The sequence below is a fragment of the Pelobates fuscus genome, chromosome 3, assembly GCF_036172605.1.
Source record: "Pelobates fuscus isolate aPelFus1 chromosome 3, aPelFus1.pri, whole genome shotgun sequence".
In the NCBI taxonomy this organism is placed as follows: domain Eukaryota; kingdom Metazoa; phylum Chordata; class Amphibia; order Anura; family Pelobatidae; genus Pelobates; species Pelobates fuscus.
The window spans coordinates 10405348-10418586 of record NC_086319.1 but is presented as its reverse complement, the minus strand read 5'-3'; the positions used below and the strand labels follow the sequence as shown (position 1 = coordinate 10418586).

Genomic DNA, 13239 nt, shown 5'->3' with positions numbered 1-13239 from the left:
ATAACAGAGCCCCACAGCAATTATACTCCCAGTAATGTGTCAGTGTATAACATAGCTCCTCAGCAATAATACTCCCAGTAATGTGTCTGAGTGTATAACAGAGCTTCACAGCAATAATACTCCCAGTAATGTGCCTGAGTGTATAACAGAGCTCCACAGCAATAATGCTCCCAGTAATGTGACTGAGTGTATAACAGAGGTTACAGCAATAATACTCCCAGTAATATGTCTGAGTGTATAACAGAGCCCCACAGCAATTATACTCCCAGTAATGTGTCAGTGTATAACAGAGCCCCACAGCAATTATACTCCCAGTACTGTGTCAGTGTATAACATAGCTCCACAGCAATAATACTCCCAGTAATGTGTCTGAGTGAATAACAAAGCTCCACAGCAATAATACTCCCAGTAATGTGCCTGAGTGTATAACAGAGCTCCACAGCAATAATACTCCCAGTAATGTGTCTAAATGTGTATAACAGAGCTCCACAGCAATAATACTCCCAGTAATGTGTCGGTGTATCACAGAGCTCCACAGCAATAATACTCCCAGTAATGTGTCTGAGTGTATAACAGAGCTCCACAGCAATAATACTCCCAGTAATGTGTCTGAGTGTATAACAGAGCTTCACAGCAATAATACTCACAGTAATGTGTCTGAGTGTATAACAGAGCCCCACAGCAAACATACTCCCAGTAATGTGTCTGAGTGTATAACAGAGCCCCACAGTAATAATACTCCCAGTAATGTGTCTGAGTGTATAACAGAGCTCCACAGCAATAATACTCCCAGTAATGTGTCTGAGTGTATAACAGAGCCCCACAGCAATAATACTCCCAGTAATGTGTCTGAGTGTTTGTTGTCACCCATGGCTTGCATTAAGTTATCAGCCCGGCTCTTTGTTAACGCCACCAGAGGTAAATGTGTCCCTCCTGATTGTACAGCTCGCAGCTCGTGATATGTAGATATATATCTTTTTAAAACCACTTTAAAATAACGTTTGCCATGAAAACATAAAAAATAAAAATAAAAAAAATAAGACAAATTGCATTAACAAAACTGCCAGCATAAAAAAACGTTTATCTTTATGTGATAAAATCTACACGTGGTCAACATTAAATATTGCACCCTTTCAATGCACCCATTGCATCATAGAACGCCCAAATACAGTGAGTTCTGCCTCATTTAAAACATGGAGTCAGTAAGATGATAACGAGCGCCATGTAATAGGTAAACCAAGCCATTTAGGGTGTGATAGCATACCTGTCTGGACAAAGAGGGTCACTTTAATTTTAGGGGTGTAAGTAGGGTGTGGTCAGGGGGCGGGGCTGCTCTGAGTGGGCGTGTGACCAGGGGAGGGGAGGGCTGTGCTCAGGAATTTTAGGTGACTTACTAATAACAATTTATAGAACTAAAATGCAATTTAGAAGAACAATGTATCTTATTTACACAGACGGGTTTCTAAACACATTTACGTATTGTGGTTTAAAGACACATTACTGGGAGTATTAATGCTGTGGGGCTCTGTTATACACTCAGACCCATTACTGGGAGTGTTATTGCTGTGGAGCTCTGTTATACACTCAGACCCATTACTGGGAGTGTTATTGCTGTGGAGCTCTGTTATACACTCAGACACATTACTGGGAGTATTATTGTTGTGGAGCTCTGTTATACACTCAGACCCATTACTGGGAGTGTTATTGCTGTGGAGCTCTGTTATACACTCAGACCCATTACTGGGAGTGTTATTGCTGTGGAGCTCTGTTATACACTCAGACCCATTACTGGGAGTGTTATTGCTGTGGAGCTCTGTTATACACTCAGACCCATTACTGGGAGTGTTATTGCTGTGGAGCTCTGTTATACACTCAGACCCATTACTGGGAGTGTTATTGCTGTGGAGCTCTGTTATACACTCAGGCACATTACTGGGAGTATTATTGCTGTGGAGCTCTGTTATTCACTCAGACACATTACTGGGAGTATTATTGCTGTGGAGCTCTGTTATACACTCAGACACATTACTGGGAGTATTATTGCTGTAACCTCTGTTATACACTCAGACACATTACTGGGGGTATTATTACTGTGGAGCTCTGTTACACACAGACACATTACTGGGAGTATTATTGCTGTGGAGCTCTGTTATACACCAGACACATTACTGGGAGAATTATTGCTGTGGAGCTCTGTTATACACTCAGACACATTACTGGGGGTATTATTGCTGTGGAGCTCTGTTATACACTCAGACACATTACTGGGAGTATTATTACTGTAGAGCTCTGTTATACACCCAGACACATTACTGGGAGTATTATTGTTGTTGAGCTCTGTTATACACTCACACACATTACTGGGAGTATTATTGATGTGGAGCTCTGTTATACACTCAGACACATTACTGGGAGTATTATTGCTGTGGGGCTCTGTTATACACTCGGACACATTACTGGGAGTATTATTGCTGTGGGGCTCTGTTATACACTAAGACACATTACTGGGATTATTATTGCTGTGGAGATCAGTTATACACTCAGACACATTACTGGGAGTATTATTGCTGTGGAGATCAGTTATACACTCAGGCACATTACTGGGAGTATTATTACTGTGGAGCTCTGTTATAGAGCTCTGTTATACACTCAGACACATTACTGGGAGTATTATTGCTATGGAGCTCTGTTATACACTCAGGCACATTACTGGGAGTATTATTGCTGTGGAGCTCTGTTATGCACCCAGACACATTACTGGGAGTATTATTGCTGTGGGGCTCTGTTATACACTCAGACACATTACTGGGAGTATAACTGCTGTGGGGCTCTGTTATACCATCCGACACATTACTGGGAGTATTATTGCTGTGGAGCTCTGTTATACACTCAGGCACATTACTGGGAGTATTATTGCTGTGGAGCTCTGTTATGCACCCAGACACATTACTGGGAGTATTATTGCTGTGGGGCTCTGTTATACACTCAGACACATTACTGGGAGCGTTATTGCTGTGGAGCTCTGTTATACACTCAGACACATTACTGGGAGTATTATTGCTGTGGAGCTCTGTGATACACTCAGTCACATTACTGGGAGTATTATTGCTGTGGAGCTCTGTTATACACCCAGACACATTACTGGGAGTATTATTACTGTGGAGCTCTGTTATACACTCAGACACATTACTGGGAGTGTTATTGCTGTGGAGATCATTTATACACTCAGACACATTACTGGGAGTATAATTGCTGTGGGGCTCTGTTATACACTGACACATTACTGGGAGTATAATTGCTGTGGGGCTCTGTTATACACTCAGACACATTACTGGGAGTATTATTGCTGTAACCTCTGTTATACACTCAGACACATTACTGGGAGTATTATTGCTGTGGAGCTCTGTGATACACCGACACATTACTGGGAGTATTATTGCTGTGGAGCTCTGTTATACACTCAGACACATTACTGGGAGTATTATTGCTGTGGAGCTCTGTTATACACTCAGGCACATTACTGGGAGTATTATTGCTGTGGAGCTCTGTTATACACTCAGACACATTACTGGGAGTATTATTGCTGTGGAGCTCTGTTATACACTCAGACATGTTACTGGGAGTATTATTGCTGTGGAGCTCTGTTATACACTCAGACACATTACTGGGAGTATTATTGCTGTGGAGCTCTGTTATACACTCAGACACATTACTGGGAGTATTATTGCTGTGGAGCTCTGTTATACACTCAGACACATTACTGGGAGTATTATAGTTGTTATACAGGTTGGTATGTGATAAAGCATTTAGGTAAGATGTTGATCCCATAGTGCACACGGTAAGAGCTTCTTTCTCTTACAATACCCCATTCTGTTCTATTACTCTAAATCAGTCCCTCTTTTCTGATACTTTGCAACAACAATTATTGGATTGGTAAAAATTAGAGCTAGACCTCATGTCCGGCCAAATAGATGAAAATAGCACTTTAACCCCTTAAGGACACATGACATGTGTGACATGTCATGATTCCCTTTTATTCCAAAAGTTTGGTCCTTAAGGGGTTAAAGGCACACTCGAGACACCTGAAGAACTTTAGCTTGCTGAAATGCTTTATGTTATTATACACAAAGTTCAGATTTCAATAGAAATTGTCACCTTTATAAATGAACTTTGCTACACTGCCCTAGCTGTAAATCAGACAGCCGGTGTTCTATCAAAATCCCTACTTTCTGGTTGTTTAGCTCAGTAGAGCTAGAGGCAACAATTGCCCAGAGCACCTTCCTTGTAAAGACTACTCATTTAGCTGCATTGGGAAGACTGTGATTGGACAGCCACAGATATCTTGGTGGTGTTAGAATCCAATACCTCCAAAGTATTGAAAAAGTACTTGAAACACTCTGCCATTGAATCGATGATGTCTACAAGCTAAGTTACTGATTCCTGGTTAATCAATTACACCCATTATAGGACATATAAGCACTGCAACTAAAATAGAACGTAGCGAATACTGATAACATAATAAATAGACGTGAGCACATTAGATAAAAATAAACATCTTAAACACACTCTGCCATTCCCCTTTGGAACATACCGGGTTAATTACTCACCTTTTGGCATCATTAATGTACACGGCTCTTTGTAATCTCACATTATTGGCCTATGGAGCTTGACAGCAAGATTACCAATGAAATCAGTGTTTAGATTTAGTTTTAATTTAATTTCTGACTCCGGGCCCCATGCTTGCCACGCTTTCAGTTGGGAGAGATATTATTGGCTGAGCAGGAACGCAAATTCAGCCATTTTCTTATGATATTAATTGTGCAATGTATTAAAATTGGATCTGGCTGCTAATCTTTACAATGCTCTATTTATTACTTCTAACTTTAAATTTTTCGTCTTTTTAAATATATATGTGTTTATATATTTTTTCTTTTTACAGATTGGTTGACGACAGATGTGTGGTCAATCCAGATGCAGGAGATTTGGCAAATCCCCCCAAAAAGTTTAGAGGTGAGTAATGTGTGTATTGATTACCCCAGAAGATGTGCAGGCAATATTTATTGTCTGATTTAAGTTAGAAGTGGAGTCTGACATTTAAAGAGGCACTGTTATGCCGCACTTACCTTTCCCCAATCAATTCATCTTCTCTCACTCTGTCAGGATCTGTTCTTAATTTCTTCCTATCTGATATAGTTTTCTTTAAAACATAAGACAAAGTAGGGACTATTGTCTTATGGAGGTTTCCTACGACTGACTAGCTATGACCAGCTGAGGAGCAAAGTGTGCTAAGTTTCCGGTGATCAAAGCAATTTTCCCACAATTCTTACCTTTCCGCCGTGATCTGCGATGCTTCCTGTCAGTATTCCCGAACGTCCTATCATTTTAGAACGCTGGCGAAACTACCAAATTTTCTAACAGAACGAGAACAGTTTCTCCAATTATGTTAGGACGCAATTCAGGACTTTGTTCGGATTGTAATATTATTCATATGAATTAAATTGCGGTTAGTAGATAACTCCCTAATTCCCCCGGTATGAGGGAGCTATCTACCAAAAGGTGGAAAGACCAAGATTGGTCTTTCAGTCTAATTTACTAATACTAGTAGACATACCGCTACTACTATACCGTGAGTAGGGGTATGTCTACTAAACAGTGAGCAGCCAGCGTCTGCTCACTGTTAAAAAAAAAAGCCCCCCTAATGTCCCCCCTCCTGAGCCCCCACCCATGGTGAGCGAGTGGTGGCTATTAAACTGAACCCCTAGTTTCCCCGGCCCCCACCCATGAGTGGTGGGTTGGGGCATTAAATGAAAATGGGGAGGGGGAACCTGTTGTCCTCCTCCCCCCCGGCCCACACCCATAAGGCGGGTGGGGGCCTAAATGACTGTGGGGGGACCTATTGTCCCCCCGCCCACTGGCCCCCACACATGGGCGAAGTTTTTTTTAATAAAGACCTACCTACCCCCCTCACCCTAAAAATAGTGAGGGAGGAACAAGAAAACTAAATACCTGTAAATAAAAAATAACTTACCATTTGATGTCTTTTTTTTCTAAAATCTTCTTTTTTCAGCCCCAAAAAAGGCCAAATAAAAATCCATAATACCCGTCGCAACTGTTAAAAAAAAAAAAAAAAAAAAACCTGAGCGCAAAAAAACCCAACCAGACGTTAAAAAGGTAATCCATCTTCACCGAACGAGGGCACCTCGCAGACTGAGCTTATAAAGCCTTCCCATGCCCTGCAATTTGACTTCGAGCACTCTGATTGGTTGATTCCAAGCCAACTAATCAGAGTGCTCTGACATGTAAATGAAGAGACTGACAGGTAAGGTGGGCGGGGGTTGGGGGGGGAGTGACTAGGGGCTTGGGGACTTTCTATTAATTTATTCATCTTTCTGATAAATAAATAGATGAAATTCCCGTTCGCATGCCCAAGTGTTTCACTGGGCATGCACGGGAATTTCACAGCTCTATCTAGTGTGGGCAGATGACGTGTCCCACAGGGACTTTATCTACCCACACAAAGATGGCAGCGCCCAGGACTTAGGTCCGGGCAGAAAATAAAGATGCAAAATAGGTAATATGGGGGGATTAGGGGCATTTGGGGGGGACAATTAGATGTAGTAGAGTTGGGAGGGGGGTTAAAAAAACACTTGATTCGGCCATGACAGTGCCGCTTTCAAACAGGGATTGTATAGATCTGTGATTTTCATGCAAACTCAAAATGTCCCACAAGCCAATTGTCTACTGTTATTAGACATACCATAACATCCTGGTATGCCAATCTCCTGTATGATATCACAGTGTAACCGGTATGCCTATCTCCTGTATGATATTACAGTGTAACCGGTATGCCAATCTCCTGTACGATATTAAAGTGTAATCGGTATGCCAATCTCCTGTACGATAGCACAGTGTCACTGGTATGCCAATCTCCTGTACAATATCACAGTGTCACCGGTATGCCAATCTCCTGTACGATATTAAAGTGTAATCGGTATGCCAATCTCCTGTACGATATCACAGTGTCACCGGTATGCCAATCTCCTATACGATATTAAAGTGTAACCGGTATGCAAATCTCATAATTAATATCACAGTGTTACTTTATATGCAAATCTCCTAATCATTATCGCAGTTTGACCTAATATGCAAATCACCTAAATAATATCTCAGTGTGACTGGTATGCAAATCTTCTAAATAATATCACAGTGTGACCTTATATGTAAATATCCTGCACAATACGCTAGCACAATGTAAACACGCTTTTGTACGCCTTGCTATTTCAATGTAGACACGCAGTTATAGCCACCGCTAGCGCAATGTAGACACGCAGTTATAGCCACCGCTAACGCAATGTAGACACGCTGTTATAGCCACTGCTAGCGCAATGTAGACACGCTGCTATAGCCACTGCTAGCGCAATGTAGACACGCAGTTATAGCCACCGCTAACGCAATGTAGACACGCTGTTATAGCCACTGCTAGCGCAATGTAGACACGCTGCTATAGCCACTGCTAGCGCAATGTAGACACGCAGTTATAGCCATGGCTAGCGCAATGTAGACACGCAGTTATAGCCACCGCTAGCGCAATGTAGACACGCTGTTATAGCCACTGCTAGCGCAATGTAGACACGCAGTTATAGCCACCGCTAGCGCAATGTAGACACGCAGTTATAGCCACCGCTAGCGCAATGTAGACACGCAGTTATAGCCACCGCTAGCGCAATGTAGACACGCTGTTATAGCCACTGCTAGCGCAATGTAGACACGCAGTTATAGCCACCGCTAGCGCAATGTAGACACGCTGCTATAGCCACTGCTAGCGCAATGTAGACACGCTGTTATAGCCACCGCTAGCGCAATGTAGACATGCTGTTATAGCCACCGCTAGCGCAATGTAGACATGCTGCTATAGCCACTGCTAGCGCAATGTAGACATGCTGTTATAGCCACCGCTAGCGCAATGTAGACATGCTGCTATAGCCACTGCTAGCGCAATGTAGACATGCTGTTATAGCCACCGCTAGCGCAATGTAGACATGCTGTTATAGCCACCGCTAGCGCAATGTAGACATGCTGTTATAGCCACCGCTAGCGCAATGTAGACATGCTGCTATAGCCACTGCTAGCGCAATGTAGACATGCTGTTATAGCCACCGCTAGCGCAATGTAGACACGCTGCTATAGCCACCGCTAGCGCAATGTAGACATGCTGTTATAGCCACCGCTAGCGCAATGTAGACATGCTGCTATAGCCACTGCTAGCGCAATGTAGACATGCTGTTATAGCCACCGCTAGCGCAATGTAGACATGCTGCTATAGCCACTGCTAGCGCAATGTAGACATGCTGTTATAGCCACTGCTAGCGCAATGTAGACACGCAGTTATAGCCACCGCTAGCGCAATGTAGACATGCTGTTATAGCCACCGCTAGCGCAATGTAGACACGCAGTTATAGCCACCGCTAGCACAATGTAGACACGCAGTTATAGCCAACACTAGGACAATGTAGACACGCTGCTATAGCCACCGCTAGCGCAATGCAGACACGCAGTTATAGCCACCGCTAGCGCAATGTGTAACCGGTATGCAAATCTCATAATTAATATCACAGTGTTACTTTATATGCAAATCTCCTAATCATTATCGCAGTTTGACCTAATATGCAAATCACCTAAATAATATCTCAGTGTGACTGGTATGCAAATCTTCTAAATAATATCACAGTGTGACCTTATATGTAAATATCCTGCACAATACGCTAGCACAATGTAAACACGCTTTTGTACGCCTTGCTATTTCAATGTAGACACGCAGTTATAGCCACCGCTAGCGCAATGTAGACACGCAGTTATAGCCACCGCTAACGCAATGTAGACACGCTGTTATAGCCACTGCTAGCGCAATGTAGACACGCTGCTATAGCCACTGCTAGCGCAATGTAGACACGCAGTTATAGCCACCGCTAACGCAATGTAGACACGCTGTTATAGCCACTGCTAGCGCAATGTAGACACGCTGCTATAGCCACTGCTAGCGCAATGTAGACACGCAGTTATAGCCACCGCTAGCGCAATGTAGACACGCAGTTATAGCCACCGCTAGCGCAATGTAGACACGCTGTTATAGCCACTGCTAGCGCAATGTAGACACGCAGTTAAAGCCACCGCTAGCGCAATGTAGACACGCAGTTATAGCCACCGCTAGCGCAATGTAGACACGCAGTTATAGCCACCGCTAGCGCAATGTAGACACGCTGTTATAGCCACTGCTAGCGCAATGTAGACACGCAGTTATAGCCACCGCTAGCGCAATGTAGACACGCTGCTATAGCCACTGCTAGCGCAATGTAGACACGCTGTTATAGCCACCGCTAGCGCAATGTAGACATGCTGTTATAGCCACCGCTAGCGCAATGTAGACATGCTGCTATAGCCACTGCTAGCGCAATGTAGACATGCTGTTATAGCCACCGCTAGCGCAATGTAGACATGCTGCTATAGCCACTGCTAGCGCAATGTAGACATGCTGTTATAGCCACCGCTAGCGCAATGTAGACATGCTGTTATAGCCACCGCTAGCGCAATGTAGACATGCTGCTATAGCCACTGCTAGCGCAATGTAGACATGCTGTTATAGCCACCGCTAGCGCAATGTAGACACGCTGCTATAGCCACCGCTAGCGCAATGTAGACATGCTGCTATAGCCACTGCTAGCGCAATGTAGACATGCTGTTATAGCCACTGCTAGCGCAATGTAGACACGCAGTTATAGCCACCGCTAGCGCAATGTAGACATGCTGTTATAGCCACCGCTAGCGCAATGTAGACACGCAGTTATAGCCACCGCTAGCACAATGTAGACACGCAGTTATAGCCAACACTAGGACAATGTAGACACGCTGCTATAGCCACCGCTAGCGCAATGTAGACACGCAGTTATAGCCACCGCTAGCGCAATGTAGACACGCTGTTATAGCCACCGCTAGCGCAATGTAGACATGCTGTTATAGCCACTGCTAGCGCAATGTAGACACGCTGTTATAGCCACCGCTAGCGCAATGTAGACATGCTGTTATAGCCACTGCTAGCGCAATGTAGACACGCAGTTATAGCCACCGCTAGCGCAATGTAGACACGCTGTTATAGCCACCGCTAGCGCAATGTAGACATGCTGTTATAGCCACTGCTAGCGCAATGTAGACACTCAGTTGTAGCCACCGCTAGCGCAATGTAGACATGCTGTTATAGCCACCGCTAGCGCAATGTAGACATGCTGTTATAGCCACCGCTAGCGCAATGTAGACACGCTGCTATAGCCACTGCTAGCGCAATGTAGACACGCTGTTATAGCCAACACTAGGACAATGTAGACACGCAGTTATAGTCACCGCTAGCGCAATGTAGACACGCTGTTATAGCCAACGCTAGCACAATATGCACACGCTGTTATAGCCAACGCTAGCACAATGTAGACAATGTAGACACGCTGTTATAGCCAACGCTAGCACAATATGCACACGCTGTTATAGCCAACGCTAGCACAATATACACACGCTGTTATAGCCACCGCTAGCGCAATGTAGACAATGTAGACACGCTGTTATAGCCACCGCTAGCACAATGTAGACGCTGATATTGCCAACACTAGCACAATGTACACAATGTAGACACGCTGTTATAGCCACCGCTAGCACAATGAAGACACGCTGTTATAGCCACCGCTAGCACAATGAAGACACGCTGTTATAGCCACCGCTAGCACAATGAAGACACGCTGTTATAGCCACCGCTAGCACAATGAAGACACGTTGTTATAGCCACCGCTAGCACATTGTAGACACACTGTTATAGCCACCGCTAGCACAATGTAGACACACTGTTATAGCCACTGCTAGCGCAATGTAGACACGCTTTTATAGCCAACGCTAGCGCAATATAGACACACTGTTATAGGCACCGCTAGCACAATGTAGACACGCTGTTATACCCATAGCTAGCACAATGTAGACACACTGTTATAGCCACTGCTAGCGCAATGTAGACACGCTTTTATTGCCAACGTTATACCCATAGCTAGCGTAATGTAGACAATGTTTACATGCTGTTATACCCATAGCTAGCACAATGTTTACATGCTGTTATACCCATAGCTAGTACAATGTAGACACACTGTTATAGCCACTGCTAGCGCAATGTAGACACGCTTTTATTGCCAACGTTATACCCATAGCTAGCGTAATGTAGACAATGTTTACATGCTGTTATACCCATAGCTAGCGTAATGTAGACAATGTTTACATGCTGTTATACCCATAGCTAGCACAATGTTTACATGCTGTTATACCCATAGCTAGCACAATGTAGACACGCAGTTATAGCCACCGCTAGCGCAATGTAGACACGCTGTTATAGCCACCGCTAGCGCAATGTAGACATGCTGTTATAGCCACTGCTAGCGCAATGTAGACACGCTGTTATACCCATAGCTAGCACAATGTTTACATGCTGTTATACCCATAGCTAGCACAATGTAGACACGCTGTTATACCCATAGCTAGCACAATGTTTACATGCTGTTATACCCATAGCTAGCACAATGTAGACACGCTGTTATACCCATAGCTAGCACAATGTTTACATGCTGTTATACCCATAGCTAGCACAATGTTTACATGCTGTTATACCCATAGCTAGCACAATGTTTACATGCTGTTATACCCATAGCTAGCACAATGTTTACATGCTGTTATACCCATAGCTAGCGTAATGTAGACAATGTTTACATGCTGTTATACCCATAGCTAGCACAATGTAGAAGTGCTGTTGTTGTCTCTGTTATGGACTATTTAAGGACATTCAAAAGAACATTCTAGTCAGATTCTGATAACATCTTTTCAAAAAGACACTCCAATGGTCAATATTAATAACAAAAAAAATTATTAAATGATCAAAAATCACTGAAAGCATGCCAGCATTTAATTCAGCATATTTTTATTGGGGTTATATCTAAAAACAGTTTGCAAAAATAACAGATCTCTTGTCTGCAGCCTTTCCAAGCCCTCCCCTTCTAACCCCGCCCATACTTTCTGTGGCTGTCCAATCACAGCCTTCCCAATGTAGCACAATGAGAAGTCCTTGCAAGGCAGTTTCTCTGGCCAATTGATACTTTTTGAGTTTAGTTTCACTGAGTTAAACAAACCCAGAGGTAACAGGACCGGTTTTCTGATTGACAACCAGGGATTTGTAACAAAATTCAGGCTAAATTTTAAAATCAACCTGTGACTTTAAACAAGTTGGTGAATTTTTCTGAATCATCTACTTTTGTCTACATGTTACTGCAGGTTGTGGTTAATCAATAAACCTCACAGTTCAATTGCTGGAATTGGAGGCAATAAATGTGTGTGTGCTGGTGTGTCATGACAGTGAAGGAAAAAAGTATTTGATCGGGGGGCGGGGCCTGACTGCAGAGCTGGAAGGAAGCAAGCCTTAACAGCTCCGGCTATCTGAGACAGAAAAAGTTTAATTTCACAACTAGAACGGCGATTACTCAACGCAAACAGGCCACCAAGGGAGAGGTGACATCCAGGGGCACAGAATGATGCCACACAAGCGACAGCCAAAGCAGCAAACACCCTGGACCCATGGTGAGGCCTACCACCAGTATAGGTGCAGGAGGGACGGCCGCCCTCACACTGCTGCAACTCGCCGAAAATCAGCACGAGAGCCCCTTCCCCCCCCCCCCTCTTGGATCGGTGGGGGTTATCCCGGTCTACCCCCCATAAGTCCTCCCTGTACAGCTATGATCAAGCAACAACACAGCAAAACCCCAAACAAACTCTCCATGTGGCTCACAAAATGGCCGGCTGCCCCACCGATGACACAAGCAAGGCAGAGCATGAGACGGAGCTCCGGCTAAACAAAATATTCCAAGCCTTCTGGCAGAAACTAGAGGCCCGCATGAACCCCTCTCCGCCAGAGACTTTATCCACGAACCTACCACACTGCTTGCCCCGGGCGGGACAAGCGGCGGGACACCATGACCCACCTTAATAACACCATCACGGCAGACAAGCACCCACAAGGGGCCACCACTGGAGCACGCTCCCGGAACTGGCCTAACAAAAAGAGCCGCAGACCTCCTCATCCTCGAGCCTGGGAGCAGCAGGAGCCCCGGCGAGGCTGACCCGAGTCGGCCGGAGGGGCGGACAAGCGCAAGGCCCAAACGTGCGGCAGAA

At 44.4% G+C, this 13239-nt stretch overlaps 1 protein-coding gene across 1 annotated transcript in view; it reads left to right on the top strand.

Moving 5' to 3' along the window:
• ITPR2 (inositol 1,4,5-trisphosphate receptor type 2) overlaps positions 1–13239 on the top strand; it is a 327302-nt gene that overhangs the window by 44711 nt on the left and 269352 nt on the right. Inside the window, exon 2 of the mRNA XM_063446689.1 lies at positions 4940–5010. Within this exon, the coding sequence (XP_063302759.1) occupies positions 4940–5010 (71 nt within the window). The remainder of the gene's footprint in view (positions 1–4939; positions 5011–13239) is intronic.